We start from the raw sequence: 23998 nt of genomic DNA on the forward strand, positions 1-23998 counted from the left end.
GCTTGCAGACACTCGCCCGAAGCAGGGGGAGCCCTCCGGAGGGCTCCCCGTGCTTCGGGCGACAGGCTGCCGCCCCAAGCCTCGCGCACCCGGTGGGACCTCCTGCCGGGCGCGCGAGGCTTGCAGGCATTCGCCCCATAAGACGCACCCCGATTTCCCCTTCATTTTTGGATGGGAAAAAGTGCGTCTTATGGGGCGAAAAATGCGGTAAGTCCTGTTGGCTCTCATGATGCCATTGCCTCCGTGAGTTGCCTTGGGCTAGATGTCGTCCTTCCTCTTCTGCTCCAAAATGACCTACTTCGCAGGCAAGCTGGATAAAATATTTGTATACAGCAGAGAGAGTGAACCTCCAGATGTTGCTGGACAGCAGTTCTCATTTCCCTGACAATTTGCCATGTTGACTGAGGCTGATGGGAGCTGGAGTCTGGCCACATCTGGATGTCCACAGCTTTCCTGGTCTATTGTGAATGTTAAGTTGTGGGTGAACATATCAGACGACACAGCGATTCTTCAAACAGCTCTTGCTTATTCACAGGCCAGAACAGAACTGAACTGAAGGGTTCAGCCAGCCTGCTTATATAGAGCTCAACTACAACGTAACTTGTAGGGACGCGGGTGGCGCTGTGGGCTAAAGCCTCAGCGCCTAGGGCTTGCCGATCGAAAGGTCGGCGGTTCGAATCCCCGCGGCGGGGTGCGCTCCCGCTGCTCGGTCCCAGCGCCTGCCAACCTAGCAGTTCGAAAGCACCCCCGGGGGCAAGTAGATAAATAGGTACCGCTTACCAGCGGGAAGGTAAACGGCGTTCCGTGTGCGGCTCTGGCTCGCCAGAGCAGCGTTGTCACGCTGGCCACGTGACCCGGAAGTGTCTCCGGACAGCGCTGGCCCCCGGCCAATAGATGTGAGATGGGCGCACAAACCCCAGAGTCTGGCAAGACTGGCCCGTTCGGGCAGGGGTACCTTTACCTTTACCTTACAACGTAACTGTAACAATTTTCTAAAACTATCCAATCACTGAACGTCACTTTCAATCCCTTATTTGTATAACTATCTAGAGTATCCCCCTGCTGGCCCAGGGTGAGAACTTCAGTACATAACAGTGAAAGTGAGGGACAACATTTGATTACAGTCACGGCAGAACCCATGACATTGTTTATAATTCCTTGTTCAATTCATTTGCACTGGAACTGTTTGTATTTGCGAAAGAGGAACTGTTTAAAGGCTTGAACCCCTTCAGTTTTGTATGTATTTGCAACACCAGAAGCAGGCCATGTGCGTCCTCTGACCTCGTCCTCTCTCGCTTTCTCTCACTCACTTTTGCAGTTCCACAAAGAGAGGTTTAAGATTGACATGCCCCACCGATTTAAGGTCTACAATTACAAAAGCCCAACGTTCTGCGATCACTGCGGCACTCTGCTCTGGGGTCTGGCGCGGCAGGGTTTGAAATGCGATGGTAAGTCCAGGGACTCAGCTATAGATCTACAAATATAACATAAATAGAACGCAACCCACAGCGGTGCGTCTGCGCATGTGCGGGTTGCGATTCGCCACTTCTGCGCATGCGCATGACATCATTTTGTGCTTCTGCGCATGCACGAGTGGCGAAACCTGGCAGTAACCCCTTTCCGGTACTTCCGGGTCACAACCTGAAAAAACCGTATCATGAAGCAAACGTAACATGAGGCACGACTGTATTATTATTATTATGAGGAATGGTTGAAGGAGCTGAGTTTGTTTAGCCCGGAAAAGAGGAGACTGAGAGGAGATAGCATAGCAATCTTCAAATATCTCAAGGGCTGTCACATGGAAGAGGGAGCATGCTTGTTTTCTCCTGCTCTGGAGGGTAGGACTCAAACAAGTGGCTTCAAGTTACAAGAAAGGAGATTCCGACTAAAGAACAGGAAGAATGTTCTGAGGGTAAGAGCTGTTTGACAGAGGAAGAGACTCCCTTGAGAGGATGTGGAATCTCCCTTGGAGGCTTCTAAGCAGAGGTTGGACGGCGATCTGTCATGGATGCTTTAGTTGAGATCCCTGCATTGCAAGAGGGCTGGACCACATGCCCCTCATGGTCCCTTAAAGGTAAAGGTAAAGGGACCCCTGACCATTAAGTCCAGTCGTGACCGACTCTGGGGTTGCGGCGCTCATCTCGCTTTATTGGCCGAGGGAGCCGGCAGACAGCTTCCGGGTCATGTGGCCAGCATGACTAAGCCGCTTGTGGCGAACCAGAGCAGCGCACGGAAATGCCGTTTACCTTCCCGCCGGAGTGGTACCTATTTATCTACTTGCACTTTGAGGTGCTTTCAAACTGCTAGGTTGGCAGGAGCAGGGAGCGAGCAACAGGAGCTCACCCCGTCGCGGGGATTCAAACCGCCAACCTTCTGATCAGCAAGTCCTAGGCTCTGTGGTTTAACCCACAGCACCACCCGCGTCCCTTCCAACTCTACAATTCTAAGATTCCATGACAGATTTTCCACCCCTGTTTGTAACAGAAGGGGAAACAGCAGAGGGAGATAGGAGGAGGTAGGAATCATTCTTCTGATGGTACAGTTCTCAGTGGGGAGGACCAGAGCTGAGCCTGCCTTCCTACAGACCTACAGAGAACATTTAGGTAAAGGCTGGCAGCAGGATCAGGTCATTGATAACCATAGTTATCATAATCCATAGTTTAACTGTGTGCTGGATGAAAAAGAAAGAGCTGTTTGACAGTGGAATGGTGTGCTGGGCCCGGGGGTAACCCATGAAACGCGGTCCAGAATCCGAAGGTTCCACTGGGAGTCAGTCCGACAGGGCCAAGGCAGGACACGAGGCAGCAAACCAGGCAAGGACAGGTATGGGATCTCAGGCAGGATCTAACATATGGCATTGTTGCTCCCGCAACCTGGGGCAGGGTCCGACAGCCTTTTATCTTTGTTGGGGTAACAGCCGGTCCTGATCCCCCGGAGACTCACCTCCCTGTTTTGCCCGAAGGTGAGCACTCCTCCTGCGAGTACTCAGGTCTCTCCTTCTCTCAGACCTTACTCTCTGCAGCTCGGGAGATGTTGGTGTGTTACTAGACCCAGAGGCCACCTCAGCCTCCCCTGACCCAACCGGTAGTGGAGCAGCTGTAAGTGATGGCCCAGCTGGAGGCAACGAGGTAATCCCCGCATCTGGAGTCAGGCTCAGGCCCCTGACTCGGCCCAGCTGGTGTTTGTTGCAGGGGAACCTGTGCAGACTGGGACTCTTCAGGATCAGGCCCCAGACTTGGTTCAGATGATGCCCGAGGCAAAGGATCCGGTGCGGACTGAGACTCCTCTGGCTCCGAGTCCCAGGCCATCACAAATGGTCTCCCTTGAGAGGTTCTAGACTCTCCTTCCTTGCAGGTTTTTAAGCAGAGGTTGGGTGGCCATCTGTCATGGATGCTTGAGTTGAGATTGCTGCATTGCAGTGGGTTGGACTAGATGACCCTTGGGGTCCCTTCCAGCTCTACAGTTCCATGATTCTGCATTACCAGTTAGTGGAAACCGCAGGAGGAGAGGGTCTCTTGGGCTTGGGTCCTGCTCAAAGGTTTCCCACTGGGTGGCCACTGCAAGACCAGGAGGCTGGACTCATTGCACCATTGGCCTGACCCATCGGGCTCCTATAATGTTCTTAACCTGCGGACTGGATTCTCTTAACGTTGCCAGAACCTCACCTGTTGACTCCATGCCTTCCTTGCAGCCTGTGCCATGAACGTCCACCACAAGTGCCAAGCCAAAGTGGCAAACCTCTGCGGCATCAACCAGAAGCTCATGGCGGAAGCGCTGCAACTGATCGAGAGCCGGCAGCAGGTGGGCAAGCGGCGTCGTTCTTTGGCTCCTCTGGGGCAAAAATGCACAGAAGGCTGGGGGCTTATGTATATTTCTTTGTACTTGCCACCTCTACAAAAGAGGATGTCCCATTCTCCCTGTGAGTTTATTTTAGTTGGTTTGAAGTATCAGATGAAATGGGGGCTGGATTCCTCCCTTGCCCCTGCCGTCCAACTTTAGCAGGTGGGTGGGACTGCCCAGCCTGTCCATCATCTGACGCCAACCTCATTATGACATCGAGTGACAACTTCAAAGCCGGCCCCTTTGCTGCCAATCAGCTCATTGGTGCCAGGAGAAACGTCAAAGGGCTTTGCTTCCGGTAACAATCAGCTGACGGCTGGTGACAACAAGCCATTTGAAGTCGATTTGCAAGCAATCCAAAGAGATGATTTGGAGATTGCTGGCAGCACCGATCAGGTGACAAAGACGTCCGTTGACTAGGGCTTTCTCGGTGGTCCTGCATGCAGGTTTCCTCCATGTTTCTGGTCGCCATGATGGAGACTCTGCCCTACCTTCACTGTCAGAGGCAGCAATACTACCAGCTGTCGGAAGCCACCAGAGTGGCTGTTGTGCTCATATTCTGCTTTTTTCCCATGGGCATCTAGTGGGCTACTGTGAGAATGCTAGACTAGATGGGCCATTGACCCAATCCTAGAGGCTCTTATTATTATTATTTTACAGCTGGCACCTTTAAAATGAAATGAAATGAAATACGTTATTGTCACTTGTACAACTTGTATACAGTGAGGTTACACAAGCGCCCCCCACTCAGCTCTCTTAGTCTTAATTCCCCTCGTTTACTGACACACACACACCAAACCCAAAAGTCAGTTGCCCTGTTGTTATCTTTTCATTCAGCAGCCTAACAACCCATGGATAGAAGCTGTTCTTTACCCTGTTGGTGCGACTAATCATGCTTCTATATTTTCTGCCTGAGGGCAGGAGATCAAGAAAGTGCCGGCCAGGTCATCTTTCCCTCATTGGGCAAAAACTCATCTTCTCCCCAAGGCCAGCCCAACTCTTTGACAAGTTGCTGAGAAGTGTCTCTGTGTGACCTGCATTCTGGTTGTAGGGTGTTTTCCGTGGTTGTAGGGTGTCATCTATGGATAAACTCCATCGATTGTTATTTTTTTTAGTTTCCAATCTTGTGCCCCATACTAGATCCCACACTTGCACAGTGTCCAGCAAGCATGCTACGTGATTCATTCCTTTACTCATTTTTACCATGAGGCAGGCTAGAAGCTTGCGGGAGTCAGAGAAGATCTTGAGAGAAGGACCTGTGGAAATTGTCTTCCCTGACAAAGATCCGACGCCTGCTGCTCCTCCTGTGCCAGCACCTCCAGCAGGGAAAAAAGGTGCTGTACTTTATCGTTTGAGTAAAGGTAAAGGGACCCCTGACCATTAGGTCCAGTTGTGGCCGACTCTGGGGTTGCGGAGCTCATCTCGCTTTACTGGCCGAGGGAGCCGGCGTACAGCTTCCAGGTCATGTGGCCAGCATGAGTAAGCCGCTTCTGGCGAACCAGAGCAGCGCACGGAAACGCCGTTTGCCTTCCCACCGGAGCGGTACCTATTTATCTACTTGCACTTTGACGTGCTTTTGAACTGCTAGATTGGCAGGAGCAGGGACCGAGCAACGGGAGCTCACCCCGCCGCGGGGATTCAAACTGCTGATCTTCTGATCGGCAAGCCCTAGGCTCTGTGGTGTAACCCACAGCGCCACCCGCATCCCAGTTATCGCCCTTCCAACTCTATGACTCCTGCACAGAGTTACTTGGGAATAAGCTCCGCTGAAAACAATGAATCCTCCTTAGATTAATATTGTTACTCACGTTCCACCTTTCCTCCAAGGTGTTCAAGATGGTGGACACAGTTTTTCCCCTCCCCCTTTTATCTTCACAACAATATTTGTCAAAATTACAAATACCCAAATGCAGACGGCCATTTACCCTCGCTAGATTCAACGTGCTGCCATCTGCCTTATTGCAGGGCAGATTCGAGGGTAAACCATACGTGGAACGAGTCTGCCCCTGCGGCTTGATGGAGGTAGAAACTGTCTCTCATGTCTTGTTACGCTGCCGTTTCTACAAGGATATACGCTCGGTATTTATCACTCCTGTTATACAGAAATCTCCAAATGGGTCCAAACTTCAATGTCTAAAACTCCTGGTAGAGGACAAGGATCTAGAGATTACGCTAAGGGTGGCCAAATTCTGTGCAACTGCCATAAAACTTAGGGAACAATGACTAAGGTTTTAAATGATAATTTTAGGTTATATTTTAGTGATCAAGATTTAATATATATATATTTTAACTGCCGCTATATCTAAATTGTCTCTGTTATACCCAATTGCAATTCAATGTATTCCTGTTGTGTTTTATGATTTTCCTGACCTGGAACCGGTCTGTGACCGTAAGAATAAAATTCTATTCTTCACAACAACCTTGTGAAGTGGTTTAGGCTGAGAGACAGTCACCATCCCACAGCCACAGAAGACTGCGTCCCAGAAACAGAGACGAGAGTTTCAGGCGGCTTAAGCCAGCCAGCCCAGCTGCATCTGTCCCGGGTTACACTTCGCCACAAATTACCGTATTTTTCGCCCTATAGGACGCACTTTTCCCCCTCCAAAAATGAAGGGGAAATGTGGGGGCATCCTATGGGGCGAATACAGGCTTCAGGAAGCTCTGCGCAACTCTCTGGAGCCCGGCGCCAAGCCGTGCCGGGCTCCGGAGGGTTGCGCAGAGCTGCCTGCATTCCAAAGCCTCGGGCGCTCTGAAGAGCACACCCGGGCTTCGCACAGCTGTCCGCAAGCCTGGGGAGACCGGCGCGGCTCCCTAGGCTTGCGGATAGCAGGCTGTTCTGGGGGCTGGGGTCGGAGGAAGCTTGGGCTTCCCCCGCGCCAGCCCCGTGCCTGGGGGGGGGAATAATTTTTTTTTCTTTATTCCCCCCCCCCCCAAAAAACCTAGGTGTGTCCTATGGGGCGGTGCGTCCTATGGGGCGAAAAATATGGTAGGTCGTTGGGTGGGGAGAGAGGTGCAATGGTGTGCGTTCCCACAAGCAGTTAAGATTCGTCACTGCAATGGGGAGAGCTCTTTCAGTTAACACAACTCCACTGGGATCCATTGCAGAGCCTCAGGGAGTTTCCTGGGAATCCCCTGCGGAAGACGTCACGTGTTCCGATTCCCCGGTGGAACTGGAACCAAGGAAAGACCTCCCTGCTCAGCTGGCGAAGTTTACCATAGATGATTTTGTTTTGCACAAAATGTTGGGGAAAGGAAGCTTTGGCAAGGTAAGGAGCGAAAGCGAGAGCAGGAGACACAATGTACTGTTGGTGTTGGTGTTTCTTACAAAAACAAAGCCCTACTTGAATTAAATACAAAATACCACATGCAATTTATGGATTACTGTACAGTGGATGCTCGGGTTGCGAATGTGATCCATGCAGGATGCATGTTCGCAACCCGCAGCGTCCGCAACCTGCAGCGGCACGTTTGCACAGGAGCAGGTTGTGATTCGGCACTTCTGCGCATGCGCAAGGAGCGATTTAGCACTTCTGCGCATGCACGACCGCCGAAACCCAGAAGTAACCCGTTCCGGTATTTCCGGGTTTCGGCGGTCCGTAACCCAAAAAAATGCAAACTGAAGCGTCTGTAACCCGAGGTATGACTGTACAGTAGAACAGAAAACCAGGGTTGTATTAACCATTAAACGAGAGCAGGGAACCTCGATCCACACACTTCTTGCTCTTGAGACTCTTCCTAGGTCATATTGCCTCCCCTGGCTACACCCCTTCTCCCCAGCCCTCAAGACTATAGTCTGCACGCTCCTTAAGTGTTTTTACCTGTTTGGAATGTGTCCCAGAACGGGGATAATGTCTCTTGCTTGCCTGGTAGGAGGTGTGTGAGTGTACATGTGTGCACAGAAATCTCTGGCTTTTGCGTAGCTTGCATGTAACTTAAAAAGGTAAAGGGGCCCCTGAACATTAGGTCCAGTCGTGGCCGACTCTGGGATTGCAGCTCTCATCTCGCTTTATTGGCCGAGGGAGAGAGCTTCCGGGTCATGTGGCCAGCATGACTAAGCCGCTTCTGGTGAACCAGAGCAGCACACGAAACGCTGTTTACCTTCCCACCAGAGCGGTACCTATTTATCTACTTGCACTTTGACGTGCTTTCGAAATGCTAGGTTGGCAGGAGCTGGGACCGAGCAACAGGAGCTCACCTTGTTGTGGGGATTCGAACCGCCGACCTTCTGATCGGCAAGTCCTAAGCTCTGTGGTTTAACCCACAGTGCTACCCGCATCCACAATAAAACTGACACCTGTTGCTCCACCCACTTTTTCCTTCGGCCCCAACCACACGGCCTCTGAAAGCTCACCCACGAAAGAGAGTGGCCCTTGAGTCGGGAAGTGCTCCCCATCCCTGCACGACACCTTGGCTACTCGCTTTCAAATCGGTCTTTGCAAAACATAGGGACTAGAAACTTGATAAACATTCCATCTGAGATTTTGGGTTAATTCTGCACTCAATTCTGAATTGCGCGGCTTTGCTTAACCTTGCCATGAATCACAGCTTTTTGCAGTACCCTGGATTTATTTATTTTTGCCCAGGTCTTCCTTGTTGAGCTGAAGGACACGAACCAGTTTTTTGCCATGAAAGCTTTGAAGAAGGAGGTGGTGCTAATGGATGATGACGTTGAATGTACCATGGTGGAAAGGCGTGTCCTCTCTCTGGCTTGGGGACACCCGTTCCTCACTCACGTCTTCTGTACATTCCAGACAAAGGTAACCAATTTATTTCCTATTCACTCAGAATAGAGATTCTCAGACTGTCTGCCTTCAGGACACACTTGAGAAGGTCCACCAGTCACAAAATGGCAGGCAGTGGGGCATGGCTTTCAGATGAGTTTTAGTAATACAGTGGTACCTCAGGTTACAGACGCTTCAGGATACAGACTCCTCTAACCCAGAAATAGTACCTCGGGTTAAGAACTTTACCTCAGGATGAGAACAGAAATTGTGCAGCGGCAGCAGGAGGCCCCATTAGCTAAAGTGGTACCTCAGGTTAAGAACAGTTTCAGGTTAAGAACGGACCTCCAGAACGAATTACCGTGAGTTCTTAACCCAAGGTACCACTGTAATAATAATAATAATAATTTTTTATTTATACCCCGCCCTCCCCAGCCAAGACTGGGCTCAGGGCGGCTAACACCAGGTATAGAAACAATTGATTAAAACACAACTTAAAAACAAGATTAAAATACAACATTAAAATGCAGCCTCATTTCAGTAGCAACTCAAATCAAAAACTTTTTGAGGATGAAATCTTCACCAAGGCCAACTATCCAGACTGGCCTTTGTGGGCCAGGAAAAAAAGCCAGGGAAGTCCCCAAATAGGAGTTCCATCACAGAAGGAGAAAGGAAAAAGGAAGGGCTGTCTTATCCATAAGCGCTAGGGGTGCGGGGTACCCGGGCGCCGGGCTCGCAGAGTCTGGGGTCCAAGAGTTGAGTCGGGGAAGAGCCCGCCCATCGGTCGGAGCGTTGTGGCAGGTTCTTCTGCTGCGGGCAGCTCTGCGCTGCGAGTTCGGGGGTGACCGAGCCAGCGAGATGCTGAGGCGGCCAGCTGGCTCTGCCCTCCTGCGCACCTGGGACTCGGCAACCGGAAGGGGCGCCAGGTGAATCTTTGCACCCCGGTGCCGCATATGTTTAAGCCCTGCCTCCAGGCACCCACATGTGTGGGTTGAACAGACAAGGAAATTCAGCTTAGCAGAGTTTCAAGTTCCATCTTTAGCAGAAAATACTGGAAGCATAGGAATTCAGCTGGAAAGCAAGCTGGCTCCCCCTTTTCTTAACAAAGAATCACACAACAGACTGAGAAGTAAGTTTAAAGCACACTTTACTTACTCATAATCATTCCTTGGTTCTCAGATGCAACAGCATTAAAAACTATACAGGTAAAATGCTTATATTTACAGTAGAAGCAGCTTCAGGCATGTCTCTGAGCTGAAGCAACTGGATATCTGTCTGCTCCTGAAAGAGGGAGAGGGAAAGGAACAAGAAATGCTGGGTGCTCTTTCCCCCTCAGGAGAGGAGGGGAAATGATATCACACAGAGCCCTCTCTATCAATTACATGTCTATGGTCTGGGTCCGCCTATCAGCAATACAGCTCTGTGGTCTTAACCCCTTCACATGCTAACTAGCAAGAATATGCATTAGATTTTGTTGATAATTTCCCACACTGATAGACTTTTGGACAATGGGGTTTAAGAGCTTATCCACATTTCCCTTTGTCCCCTGATTTATTCCATTTGTCCCATGATTTCTAGGCACAGGCGTTTCTTTTGTTTCCCCACTTTCTCCGGGAAAACCACCTGTAAAATGGGTATCATAAATCCTTTGGTTTCTCTTCAGATTGTATAAATCTTTCACCTTTTATCATGAATCCGTCCATTTGAGTTTCCCCAAGAAAAAGCTGTCACTGAGGCAATGTTCAATTTCTTTTCTTGTGTCATCTGTTGCCCCAAGACCATTTCATGATTATGATTAGGATTTTAAGCCTTTTTTGTCATTTACTAGGAAAACCTCTTTTTTGTAATGGAATATCTCAACGGGGGTGACTTGATGTTTCACATCCAGATCTGCCACAAGTTTGACATTGGCCGAGCGAGGTAAGTTGGGGTCTGTTTTTGCTGCACATTCCTGGAGAGACAGAGAAATTGCTCGAACGTACCATCAGTGATGTGGTACGGTCCTTGCAAGAATAGATCGTCTTGAAATGCTTGAGTCGGGATCAATGCAGTTTACTTTCTCCTTAGGGCCACATTCATGCCAAACATTTAAAGCAGTGGTTCTCAACCTGTGCATCCCCAGATGTTGTTGGACTACAACTCCCATCATCCCTGAGCTCTGGCCATACTAGCTAGGGAAGATGGGAGTTGTATTCCAATAACATCTGGGGACCCACAGGTTGAGAAAGGCTGGTTTAAAGCATCATGACAGCACTTTAAAGAGGCATGGCATTCCCCCAGCAAAGAATTCTGGGAGCTGTAGTTTCTTAAGGGTGCTGAAAGTTGTGAGGAGACCCCCAGTCCCCTCACAGAACTACTATTCCCAGAGTTCCCTGTGAAGACGGATTGAGCTGAGGCCAGAGAGGGCTGAAGACTGGAGTTGCCCATTGGCAGCTCTTTACAGGAATGTTCTCCATTTGCAGGCTATTTTTTAAAAAAATCTGGGGGTGTTTTCAAGCACACATACACACCCAGTGCCTGCTGAGGTGGTACATTCCCACCAAAGGGTTATCCCATGTTGGAGCCTCTTTCTGTTTCTCTCCTTATGTAAAGGATGCTTTTTGTTTATTTTTTAGTTCGTAAAACACACATCAAGGACAGGGGGAACTATCTGGGCAGCATACAAAATAAACATCCCAATTTCAAACAGAAAGTAGCAGGCAGGGATGCCAACCTGTGCTCCAGGTTATGGGTGTCCAATGGCACCCATGAGGTAATGTGACGTCATGACATCACGTTACATCAACGTGCCGCGGAGGGTGCTTCTGAGGCCTGGTAGGACCTCAGACGTGATCGCCGAGGCCTCATGGGGCCTTAGAGATCACACCCGAGGCTTGGGAAACCTCCGACTTTTGGTAGAAACTGGAAGTCGCGTCAGAGCCCACGCTGTGGGTGTCGAGCACCCACACAAAAAATATTTTTGGGTGCCCAGGCTCTCAAGGCCCCCTATAGTTGGCACCAATGGCAGCACCCATTGAATAATAATAATAATAATAATAATAATAATAATAATAATAATAATTTATTTATACCCCGCCCATCTGGCTGGGTTTCCCCAGCCACTCTGGGCGGCTTCCAACAGAACACTAAAATACAATAACCTATTAAACATTAAAAGCTTCCCTGAACAGGGCTGCCTTCAGATGTCTTCTAAAAGTCTGGTAGTTGTTTTTCTCTTTGACATCTGGTCGAACAGTTTTGTTTTAATAAAAAAATTCCTTCCAGTAGCACCTTAAAGACCAACTAAGTTAGTTCTTGGTATAAGCTTTCGTGTGCATGCACACTTCTTTTTGTTTTGTTTAGAAAGCTCTGGTAAAAAGCTGTTTCCGTGGAACCTCTCTTTTGTTCGGCTGCTCCAGAGCACCAAGTCCCCAAAATAAAATAAAATACTAACCTGAATCACATGAATGTAAAAAAAACAAAAACCTAGATGGTAAACACCAACCGAAGATTTAAAAACGGATTGAGGCATGATTAAAACAAATAGAACAAAGCAAATAAAATAAGCCCCGGTACCCCTGGGGATAATTTTTTTAAAAATCAATATTGAAACCGCTTTAGGGCTTTGTTTGGATTGAAGAGCGACTTGAAGTAAATTATTCATTAGAGCCGGGTGAGCGAAGGTGACTTTGGGCGTAGAAATCCGCCTTCCTCTGCAATTCCAGAGTTGAATTTCTTAAAAATATGGCCTGGCAAGAATTCCACCACTCTGCTTTTCCCTGTCGCGAGGCAGGGTGGCAAAGGGAAGCCCTGGCTGAGTTTGCCTCCCTTGTGTGCAAGCCCCCAATGGCGAGGCTCTGCAAGAACTTCTGACAAGAGAGAAGTACTGTGACAAGACAGAAGTACTGTTTTTGGGGGACAGGAGGCAGGCAGGTGTGGAGGACTCCCTGGTCCTGAATGGGGTACCTGTGCCCCTGAAGGACCAGGTGCGCAGCCTGGGAGTCATTTTGGACTCACAGCTGTCCATGGAGGCACAGGTCAAATCCGTGTCCAGGGCAGCTGTTTACCAGCTCCATCTGGTACGCAGGCTGAGACCCTACCTGCCCACAGACTGTCTTGCCAGAGTGGTGCATGCTCTGGTTATCTCTTGCTTGGACTACTGCAATGCGCTCTATGCACCTTTGAAGGTGACCCGGAAACTACAACTAATCCAGAACGTGGCAGCTAGACTGGTGCCTGGGAGCGGCCGCCGAGACCACATAACACCTGTCTTGAAAGACCTACATTGGCTCCCAGTACGTTTCCGAGCACAATTCAAAGTGTTGGTGCTGACCTTTAAAGCCCTAAACGGCCTTGGTCCAGTATATCTGAAGGAGCGTCTCCACCCCCATCGTCCAGCCCGGACACTGAGGTCCAGCAGCGAGGGCCTTCTGGTGATTCCCTCCCTGCAAGAAGCAAAGCTACAGGGAACCAGGCAGAGGACCTTCTCGGTAGTGGCGCTCGCCCTGTGGAACGCCCTCCCACCAGATGTCAAAGAGAACAACAACTACCTGACATTTAGAAGACATCTTAAGGCAGCCCTGTTCAGGGAAGTTTTTAATCTGTGATATTTTACTGTATTTTTTGTTTCTATGGAAGCCGCCCAGAGTGGCTGGGGAAGCCCAGCCAGATGGACGGGGTATAAATAAATTATTATTATTATTATTATTATTATTATTATTATTATTATTATTATTATTATTTCCTTGAGGTGAAGCCCTTGCATGGCCTCATGGCTGCCCGGCTCCATTACCGGGGCAGCAGCGGGTATTTCTCCTCAGGCACCAAAATGCCTTGCCACCAGTCCAGGAGAGACAATGGCAGAAATAGTGGCACCTGGACTGGTGGCAAGGCTGTATTCCGATGGCAGTTTAATTCCATTTCCCCCAAATACCTCTCCCCGCCACCCCTGGTCATAGCACATTAATGTAGGTGTTTGCAGAAAAGTTATTTGTCCTTTCCACCTGACAAAAGCGGTGAGCTGTGGATTCATTCAGGACAGGCAAAAGAAAGTGTCGCGTAACACAGTACCTAATTTAAGCAGTGGAACTCACTGCAACATGATTTGAGGATGGCCAGTGGCTTAGGGTGGAGGATAGGTCTGTCAGTGGCTGTTATGAAATGAGGCCTCTATTATTATTGTTGTTGTTGTGATTATTATTATTATTATTATTATTATTATTATTATTATTATTGCCATGCCTTTTTCCTTGATGGGACTCAAGGTGGCTTACAGATAAAAACAATAACCACTGGACCAGTACTCTGTGGGGGGGAAGATATTGGATATTGGGTTAAATATGAACCAATAAAATTAAGCCCAACCTGTCTCTGATTTTCTCAGGTTTTATGCTGCTGAAATCATTTGCGGCTTGCAGTTCCTTCATTCTCAAGGAATCATATACAGGTAGGAATTTTATCCTTGGCGGAGAGAGAAAGAATAATACAATCGTAGGATTGCAGAGCTCGAAGGGACCCTTGAGGGGCATCTAGTTCAACCCCAGAAATGCAGGAATTTCAATGCGGTTGTTGACATCCGTCCATCTCAGGAGATAACGGCGGAGTGCACTTTTAGGAGAGAAGTCAAGCAGCTGAAGAGTTACAGCGCCTGCTGTGGCTGTAGAGACAGAGACAGGAGAGACATGTTCTGTTGCAGCTGGGGCAGACGAAGGCGTCGGGTTGTGCTGCTGCAGATTCACCAGGGCATTTCTTCTCTGTGTGCTCCTCCTAGCTGTCATTCCTCCTCAGCTCTTCCCCACAATACAACCCCACAATACCGGGACTTGTACCCGAAACGACTTAACAATTGTTCTGTGTACAGTGGTACCTCGGGTTACATACGCTTCAGGTTACAGGCGCTTCAGGTTACAGACTCCGCTAACCCAGAAATATTACCTCGGGTTAAGAACTTTGCTTTAGGATGAGAACAGAAATCGTGCGGCGGAAGCGGGAGGCCCCATTAGCTAAAGTGGTACCTCAGGTTAAGAACAGTTTCAGCTTAAGAACGGACCCCCGGAATGAATTAAGTACCGTATTTTTTGCTCTATAAGCCTCACTTTTTCCCTCCTAAAAAGTAAGGGGAAATGTGTGTGCATCTTATGGAGCGAATGCAGGCTGCACAGCTATCCCAGAAGCCAGAACAGCAAGAGGGATTGCTGCTTTCACTGCACAGAGATCCCTCTTGCTGTTCTGGCTTCTGAGATTCAGAATATTTTTTTCTTGTTTTCCTCCTCCAAAAACTAGGTGCGTCTTGTGGTCTGGTGCGTCTTATAGAGCGAAAAATACAGTGCTTAACCCGAGGTACCACTGTATATATAGCACATATTGATTAGATAACACATCTAGTCTTTCAAGAAAAGAGCCTTTTCAGAGATGTCTCCTGATCTTGCCTTGCAGAGACCTGAAGCTTGACAACGTTCTCCTAGACAAGGAAGGGCACATCAAGATTGCCGATTTTGGGATGTGCAAAGAGCACATGGGAGGGGACGCCAAGACAAGTACATTCTGTGGAACCCCCGATTATATTGCACCGGAGGTAAGTGGGGCTATTAGCCCTGGCAACCAATGGAACTTCCCCAGACCAGAGGCAGAATATCGCTGAATAACAGGGGTTGGGTGCAGATGGAAGAGAAGGGTTGAGCCTTTTCTGCCCACCAATAAGCTCCCTGGAGGTATCTGGGTGCTTGGTGTAGGGAATGCAGTTGTGATGGCCTGGGACTCGGGCTCGGGCTCGGAACCAGAGGAGTCTCAGTCTGCAGCAGATCCTTTGCCTTGGCATCATCTGAACCAAGTCTGGGACCCAATCCTGAAGAGTCCCAGTCTGCACAGGTTCCCCTGCAACAAGCACCAGCTGGGCCAAGTCAGGGGCCTGAGCCTGCCCTGGCTCCAGATGTGGGGATGACCTCGTTGCCTTCAGCTGGGCCATCACTTACAGTTGCTCCACTACCAGTTGGGTCATGGGAGGCTGAGGCAGCCGCTGGGTCTAGTAACCCACCAACATCTCCTGAGCTGCAGAGACTAAGGTCTGAGAGAAGGAGAGACCTGAGTACTCGCAGGAGGAGTGCTCACCTTCGGGCAAAACAGGGAGGTGAGTCGCTGGGGATCAGGACCGGCCATTACCCTGACAAAGATAAAAGGCTGTCAGACCCCACCCCAGGTTGCGGGAGCAACGTTGCTGTTTGCTAGAACATGCTTGAGATCCTGTGCCTGACCTTGCCTGGTTTCCTGCCTCATGTCCTGCCTTGGCCCTGTTGGACTGACTCCCCATGGAACCCTTGGATTCGGGACCGAACCTGGAGCACGTTGCCCGGGTTGCTCCTGGGGCCAGCACAGCAATGCTCAAGGTCATGGGGTATCTTGTGGGCCTTCAGGTTGGACTTCAACCTTCATCACCCCGGCCAGCATGGTCAACAGGCAAGGGCACAGCAGGGCTGAAGCTCAGTGGTAGAATCACAGAATTGTAGGGTTGGATGGGACCCCATGAGTCATCTAGTCCAACCCCCTGAAGTGCAGGAATCTCAACTAAAGTATCCATGGCAGATGGCCATCCAGCCTCCAAGAAAGGAGAGCCCTTCACCTTCCAAGGGAGTCCATTCCAGCTCTTACCAATAATTGGAATCTCCTTTCTTGTAACTTGAATCCATTGTTTCACGTCCTACCCTCCAGAGCAGGAGAAAACAAGCTTGTGGAGGCGGGTGTGGAGGACTCTCTGGTCCTGAATGGGGTAACTGTGCCTCTGAAGGACCAGGTGCGCAGCCTGGGAGTCATTTTGGACTCACAGCTGTCCATGGAGCCGCAGGTCAATTCTGTGTCCAGGGCAGCTGTCTACTAGCTCCTCCTGATACGCAGGATTAGACCCTATCTGTCTGCGGACTACCTCGCCAGAGTGGTGCATGCTCTGGTTATCTCCCGCTTGGACTACTGCAATGCGCTCTATGTGGGGCTACCTTTGAAGGTGACCCAGAAACTACAACTAATCCAGAATGCGGCAGCTAGACTGGTGACTGGGAGCAGCCGCTGAGACCATATAACACCGGTCTTGAAAGACCTACATTGGCTTGCAGTACGTTTCCGAGCACAATTCAAAGTGTTGGTGCTGACCTTTAGAGTCCTAAACGGCCTTGGTCCCGTATATCTGAAGGAGCGTCTCCACCCCCATCATTCTACCCAGACACGGAGGTCCAGTGCCGAGGGCCATCTGGCGGCTCCCTCGCTGCGAGAAGCCAAGTTACAGGGAACCAGGCAGAGGGCCTTCTCGGTAGTGGCACCCACCCTGTGGAACGCCCTCCCAGCAGATGTCAAAGAGAAGAACAACTACCAGACTTTTAGAAGACATCTGAAGGCAGCCCTGTTTAGGGAAGCTTTTCATGTTTGATGCATTACTGTATTTTAATATTTTGTTGGAAGCCGCCCAGAGTGGCTGGGGAAGCCCAGCCAGATGGGTGGGGTATAAATAAATAAATTATTATTATTATTATTATTATTATTATTATTATTATTATTATTATTATTATTTTATTGTTATTATTTCCATGTGACAGCCCTTGAGTTATTTGAAGATGGCTATTATAATCAATCGCTTCTTATCCAGGTTAACCATACCCAACTCCCTCAACCATTCCTCATAAGGCTTGGTTTCCAGACCCTTGATCATCTTGGTAGAGCATCTGATTAACATAGAGAAGGTCCCAGGTTCAAATATCTGAAGGACTGCCCCATGGTAGATAGAGCAATCTGTGAGCCAGCCCCCGCGTGTGTGGGGAGGGCGTGGGCCCGCAACCTCACCTCCTCTCCAGTTCGGAAGTGGCTTTAGCTCATTGCAAGGAGGCCAGCTCTTACTAATAAGCTTTGTTCACTTCTCCATCCCTTTCCATTAAAGATTCTGCTGGGGCAGAAATACAACACGTCTGTTGACTGGTGGTCCTTTGGAGTCCTTCTGTACGAGATGTTGATTGGTCAGTCTCCCTTCCATGGTCAGGACGAAGAGGAACTCTTCCAGTCAATCCGCATGGACAGCCCGTTCTACCCTCGATGGCTTGATAAGGACGCAAGGGACCTTCTTGTGAAGGTCAGGTCAAGTAGAATCATAGAATCATAGAGTTGGAAGAGACCACAAGGGCCATCGAGTCCAACCCCCTGCCAAGCAGGAAACACCATCAGAGCACTCCTGACATATGGTTGTCAAGTCTCTGCTTAAAGACCTCCAAAGAAGGAGACTCCACCACACTCCTTGGCAGCAAATTCCACTGTCGAACAGCTCTTACTGTCAGGAAGTTCTTCCTAATGTTTAGGTGGAATCTTCTTTCTTGTAGTTTGGATCCATTGCATCCTTTTATATATTTGAACATGACTATCATATCACCCCTTAACCTCCTCTTCTCCAGGCTAAACATGCCCAGCTCCCTTAGCCGTTCCTCATAAGGTATCGTTTCCAGGCCTTTGACCATTTTGGTTGCCCTCCTCTGGACACGTTCCAGTTTGTCAGTGTCCTTCTTGAACTGTGGTGCCCAGAACTGGACACAGTACTCCAGGTGAGGTCTGACCAGAGCAGAATACAGTGGCACTATTACTTCCCTTGATCTAGATGCTATACTCCTATTGATGCAGCCCAGTAGAGAGGGAGGCAGGGATGGAGGAAGGATTGGACTGAGCAAGATCATTTATCCTGATGGAATTTACTTTTAAAGATAAAATAAGAATTTATCTTTAAGGGTGTCTCCAGACTGCCTCTGTTTTGGGGTCACAGTGGTACCTCAGTTTAAATACTTAATTCGTTCCGGAGGTCCATTCTTAACCTGAAACTGTTCTTAACCTGAAGCACCACTTTAGCTAATGGGGCCTCCTGCTGCCGCCGCACTGTTCTGTTCTTATCCTGAAGCAAAGTTCTTAACCTGAAGCACTATTTCTGGGTTAGCGGAGTCTGTAACCTGAAACGTATGTAACCCGAGGTACCACTGTATATCGCCCTTCACCCGTAGATCTCAGGGCAATCCACAACATAAAAATGCAAGATAAAAAGCACAAAATACATAATAAAAACAAGAAGCAAACAACAGTCAGTGCTGCGGTTTTTTTAATTTAGCATTCTTTCAATTTCCAGCTGTTTGTAAGAGAACCGGAAAGGAGACTGGGAGCCAAAGGGAACATTCGCCAACATCCCTTTTTCCAACAGATCAATTGGGAAGCCATTGAAGCAAGAGCAGTCGAACCCCCTTTCAAGCCTAGAGTGGTGAGAGAGGGGGGGAAAAACCTTAACCTTTCTGAGTTTCTTTGCTTCTCTTCGCAACTAAAAATGAATGATCCCTTGCAGATCAGAGGGGAGGTGGTTGAGTTTCCTTGTTTGTGGACTCCAGATAATCTTACCATGTTTAGACTCATTTTTTTTAGATTCAGATAGGTAGTCTGGTCTGACGCAGTCGAAATAAAAATAAAAAATTTTCCAGTAGCAGCTTATAGACCAACTAAGTTTGTTCTGGTATAGGCTTTCGTGTGCATGCACGCTTGTTCAGATGCACACAAAAGCTCGTACCAGAACAAACTTAGTCTATAAAGTGCTACTGGACAATTTTTTATTTAATTTTTTTTATTTAGACTTTTTTGTTTGCTTGTTTTTAAAATTATTTCTCTGCAACCTTTCATATACCGTATATATTTTTAAAAATGCCAGGGCAGCTTCAAGGGTGATAAAACAGCGTTGAACAAAAAAGATATCTGAAATATACTCGGAGTCGAGTATGGATTTCATGCTCTTTATTCAGCTCATAGTAGTGAGGAATGCCAGTTCCCCCGAAATGTCTGCTTTACATACATTATTTACACAATGGGCCCCACGTGATTGGCTAATTCCGGGATTCTCCTATAGGCCAATGAGGCTGCGGATTCACTTCCACCAGGGTGGTTCCTGCAGACCAATCAGACTGCTGCATTCTGGATCCTATTGTTTTAGGACCAATCAGACTGCTGCATTCTGAATCCTACTGTTCTAGGACCAATCAGACTGCTGCATTCTGGATCCTATTGTTCTAGGACCAATCAGACTGCTGCATTTTGGATCCTATTCAACTCAGTACATAACAATATCAAACATCAGTTACAGTTCCAGCAGCGAGAGAAGCCGGGGGAGGCTAATCCATTAGGGCAAATGGGGCTTTGGCCAGCCCTCGCCTCTCTGTCTTCTTATTTACAACCTGTCCAGAAGGTGCTGCTGCTTGCTAGCTGTCTCTCAAGCTTGCCTTTTGTAGAACTCAATAGCAGAGAGGATGGGCACAAAAGTAGAGCTCATTGGTTCTGGCGCCACCTACTGTTGGGCTCCTTTCCTTCTGCCCTATGGGTCCCAATGGCCACCGACCACCACTGCGGTCAGGAAGAGCTTGGGAGAATCACTAAAGGCTTGGAGGACTACAAATTCCATCACCCTTCATCCTGGCTGGGGCTGATGGGAGTTAGAGAGCCACAGGGATCCCTGGCCCTGTTTTTAAAGGTTCAAGAGCATCTTCTTAATGCAGGGTCAGGTGCCATATTGCCCCCCCCCCAAGGTTGCTGGACTCCCATCTGCCTAGTCAGAGATGATGAGAGTTGTAGTCCAGCAACAACATCTGGAAAGCACCACATTAGCTTAAGCAATGTTTCTTAAACTTGGGTCTTCAGCTGTCGATGGACTACAACTCCCATCATCCCTGACCACTGGTCCTGCTATCTAGGGATGATGGAAGTTGTCGTCTGCTGGAGACCCAGGTTTGAGAAACATTGTGCAACTCTCCCGATTCCATTTCTGATGTTTCTAACTCCGTTTTCCCTCTCCCTTCTGCAAGAAATCCCCGGGCGACTGCAGCAACTTCGACAAAGAATTTCTGAATGAGAAACCCCGGCTGTCATGCGGGGACCGGAGCCTCATCAACAGCATGGACCAAAACATGTTCCGAAGCTTTTCCTTTACCAACCCCATCATGGAAAAGTTGCTCTCCTGAGAGACAAAAGCCCTGGGATCAAGGTGGCTTCAAGAACAACAACAACAACCATGGCCTCCAAACTCCCAACTGGCAGACGTCATGCTTCTCATTGGGCGACGGTGGTGGTGGCCTGGATCCAGGTGTGCCCTTCTCCCGGTGGAAAGTCTCTTCTGCTAACAGAAGGGCTGCTTCCGACCTGGCAGAAGAGGGTTGCACGAGAGAGGTGACCCCAAATTCCAGGGAAGTTCTTTCGTTTGAAGAAGCTCTTGCACAAGATTTTGCAGAAGCTCAGAGGCTAGGGCTGGAGGGCGGCTTCACTGGGCAGCACCTGAAGGCATTCAACCAACTTAGCCAGTGTAGGGCAGGCTGCATGGCTCACATCACTGTATCCTCCATCATCTGCTGCCAATTGCTGCCTGCCGCCCGAGGCAGCCGCCTCACTCTGTCCAATAGGAGCACCGGCCCTGCTGGGAGACGGTGATTTCCTCCCAAGCAAATGGGCAGTGGCAACAGCTGCGAGGACGATGGGGATAGCATACACAGAGAGGAAGACCCACTGAGAACATCTTCCCCAAAGTCTCCTGGAACTGGCACCGCACAAGCTCTTTTCAAGACCACGAGTTTTTACATGCCATGGCTAGCTATCTTCCTCATTCACCATGTTTCACACCTGGCAATTCAGCCCCTGACACACTGCACCGTGGTATGACAGAATGGCACTAATACATTCTCGCCTGCTATCTTCCTCATTCACCGTGTTTCACGCCTGGCAATTCAGCCCCTAACACACTGCACCGTGGTTTGACAGAACGGCACTAATACATTCTCGCCTCCTGCTCGAGGTGTTTGGATCTGAGCCACTGTGGTTTGCTGAATGGTGTGGATGTCCCAGGAGGAACACTTAAGAAGGGAATATCTGCGATAACCTGGGGGCCTTTTACTCAGTTCCATCGTTCTGCCCTGCAGTGGAGAACCTCTGGTCATCAGACCTTATAAGGCCCAACAGGGATCCTAACTGGCCTGTGAGGATGTTTTCTCCAAACCACATGCACTTGCCTACCCTGAACACATGGCATCAGGGCAGATGTAGACGTATCTGCAAAGGAGGAATGAGGAGCTTAAAGTGGGCTCCCCATTATTCCCTCTCAGGACCAATCAGCTGATCTTCACTGACAGGGAGCCCCACTGGGATTGGCTGAGCCAAGGAGTAAGCCGTCAGGCATGCCCTCATTAAGCCAATGGGGTGACCAGCTTTGATCAGCTGATGAGTCCTGAGAGACATTGTTTTTGCAGCAGTTTGCGTTCAAAATGCAGACAACTGGACTTTAAAGGTGAGGGCTGTCAGTGCCGATCAGCTGAGAGCCCTCATTCTGAAGTCCATTTACAAGCAGTTTGCATACGAACTGGACTTCAATGTGAGCCGCATCGTAGCAAGTCCTCCACATTTCCGTTAGTGTCCCGATCTACCTCCTTCGTCCTTTCGAGATCCTGCTGTGATCCTGTGAGGGAAGATCTCGGTCTTGTGAGTTCCACCTCACAGGATTGGCGAGTCCCTATGTGGTTTAACTCACCTGTGAGAGCTCCTCCAGATTGTTCGGATCTCTCTCTCTGTGGGACTCATGCGATAACTCAGCCCCGTTTAGCTTCAAGAGATACTGTGTGTTTCTCGTTTGATGCAGGCACTTTCCAAAGGCCATAGGTCAGTGGTAGAGAGCATGTGCTTTGCATGGAGAAGGTCCCAAATTCAATCCCTGGTGTGGCGATCACACAGAGTCCCCGGACGTTTAACGGTCTATTGATCCCTGTGCCACCACTGTGCTTGCTTCCCCACTGCCACCAACCCGTTACTCCCTTACTGTCAGAAAGTTCTTCCTGATGCTTAGTCGGAATCGTCTTTCTTGTAACTTGAATCCGTTGGTTCGGGTCCTGCCCTCCAGAGCAGGAGAAAACAAGCTGGCTCCATCCTCCATGTGACAGCCCTTGAGATATTTGAAGATGACTCACATCTCCTCCCAGTCTCCTCTTTTCCAGCCTAAACATACCCAGCTCCTTCAACCATTCCTCATATGGCTTGGTTTCCAGACCCTTGATCATCTTGATTGCCCTCCTCTGCACATGTTCCAGTTTGTCCATATCCTTCTTAAATTGTGGTGCCCAGAATTGGACACAGTATTCCAAGTGTGGTCTGACCAAGGCAGAATAGAGTAGTACTATGACTTCCCTTGATCTGGACACTAGACTTCTGTTGATGCAACCTAGAATAGCATCAATCACCCTGTTGACTCATGTTAAGCTTGTGGTCGACTAAAATCCCTAGATCCTTTTCACATGTACTACTGGCAATCCTGGTGCGGCTGGTTCTTCCTGCGTAAGTGTAGAACCTTAAATTTGTCCCTATTGGAATACATTTTGCCCAGTTCTCCAATCTGGTAAGATCGTCTTGAATCCCAATTCTGTCTACAGGGGGTTGAACCTTGGAACCTTCAGAATGCAAAGCAGATGTCCAGCCACTGAGATATGGACCACTTACATCAAAAGGTGATGTTCGCCATCCTTCGCATAAGTGTGTCTCATGCGGTGGCATAACTAAGACCAGAAGTTCCATGTCTGCTATGTATCTTGCCTTAGCCATAGCCTAACTTATTACTCTGCCCAACATCGGGTGGCCCAGCCTCTACTGAGAAGGACCCTGCAAATAGCACACAAATCTATGTGGCCCAGCCTTCCCACTCTAATCTTTGCAACACGCAGCTCTACTGTTTGCCCTGCCTATCATAATGATGGGCGTTTTGCTCATATGTACATAGGACTTCTAGTGGTGCTCATTCAATAGGTCTCCATAATCTGTTGTTGCTTTTCCCCTCGGGTCAATGGAAGAGCTCCCTCTGTGTGCATATTCCTTACGGCCGGGTTGCAGTCTTTAATTAGATTTGTTAATAATACAGATTTTTGAAAACTGTTTGTGATGTTTGTACAGGTAAATAAAATGATGTCCACAGTAATGGGAGCAAATGTTTTTGTAGGCAGACCAAAGCAGGTAATGCTCATAATGGCTGCAATGCGCTGTTCAGTAGTATGTTGCATCAGAGCTGGCCTTCAGAGATGTTCATTTCTGAAAGTGAAAAGCATGATATGAAGTTTTTTGACAGTTAATAATAATAATAATAATTTGTTTATACCCAGCCCATCTGGCTGGGCTTCCCCAGCCACTCTGGGCGGCTTCCAACAAAACACTAAAATACAATAACCTATTAAACATGAAAAGCTTCCCTAAACAGGGCTGCTTTAAGATGTCTTCTAAAAGTTTGGTAGTTGTTTTTCTCTTTGACATCTGGTGGGAGGGCATTCCACAGGACGGGTGCCACTACCAAAAAGGCCCTCTGCCTGGTACCCTGTAACTTGGCTTCTCGCAGCAAGGGAACCGCCAGAAGGCCCTTGGCGCTGGACCTCAGTGTCCAGGCAGAACAATTT

The 23998-nt window shown here is 48.9% G+C and overlaps 1 protein-coding gene across 2 annotated transcripts in view; it reads left to right on the forward strand.

Moving 5' to 3' along the window:
- The window catches only part of PRKCQ (protein kinase C theta), a 55663-nt gene extending 32134 nt beyond the window's left edge, over nt 1-23529 (forward strand). The window contains exons 8-18 of one of the 2 annotated variants that reach the window (XM_082238877.1): nt 1319-1448; nt 3692-3801; nt 5054-5201; nt 6946-7106; nt 8424-8597; nt 10390-10481; nt 13924-13986; nt 14976-15114; nt 17458-17646; nt 18679-18807; nt 20390-23529. In XM_082238877.1, the coding sequence (XP_082095003.1) occupies nt 1319-1448; nt 3692-3801; nt 5054-5201; nt 6946-7106; nt 8424-8597; nt 10390-10481; nt 13924-13986; nt 14976-15114; nt 17458-17646; nt 18679-18807; nt 20390-20545 (1491 nt within the window). In that variant the 3' untranslated portion in view covers nt 20546-23529. The remainder of the gene's footprint in view (nt 1-1318; nt 1449-3691; nt 3802-5053; nt 5202-6945; nt 7107-8423; nt 8598-10389; nt 10482-13923; nt 13987-14975; nt 15115-17457; nt 17647-18678; nt 18808-20389) is intronic. The other variant, XM_082238878.1, reaches the window with a different exon arrangement.
- The last annotated feature ends 469 nt before the right edge of the window (nt 23530-23998 follow it).

The sequence above is a fragment of the Podarcis vaucheri genome, assembly GCF_965113315.1.
Source record: "Podarcis vaucheri genome assembly, chromosome: 10".
Classification (NCBI taxonomy): Eukaryota; Metazoa; Chordata; class Lepidosauria; order Squamata; family Lacertidae; genus Podarcis; species Podarcis vaucheri.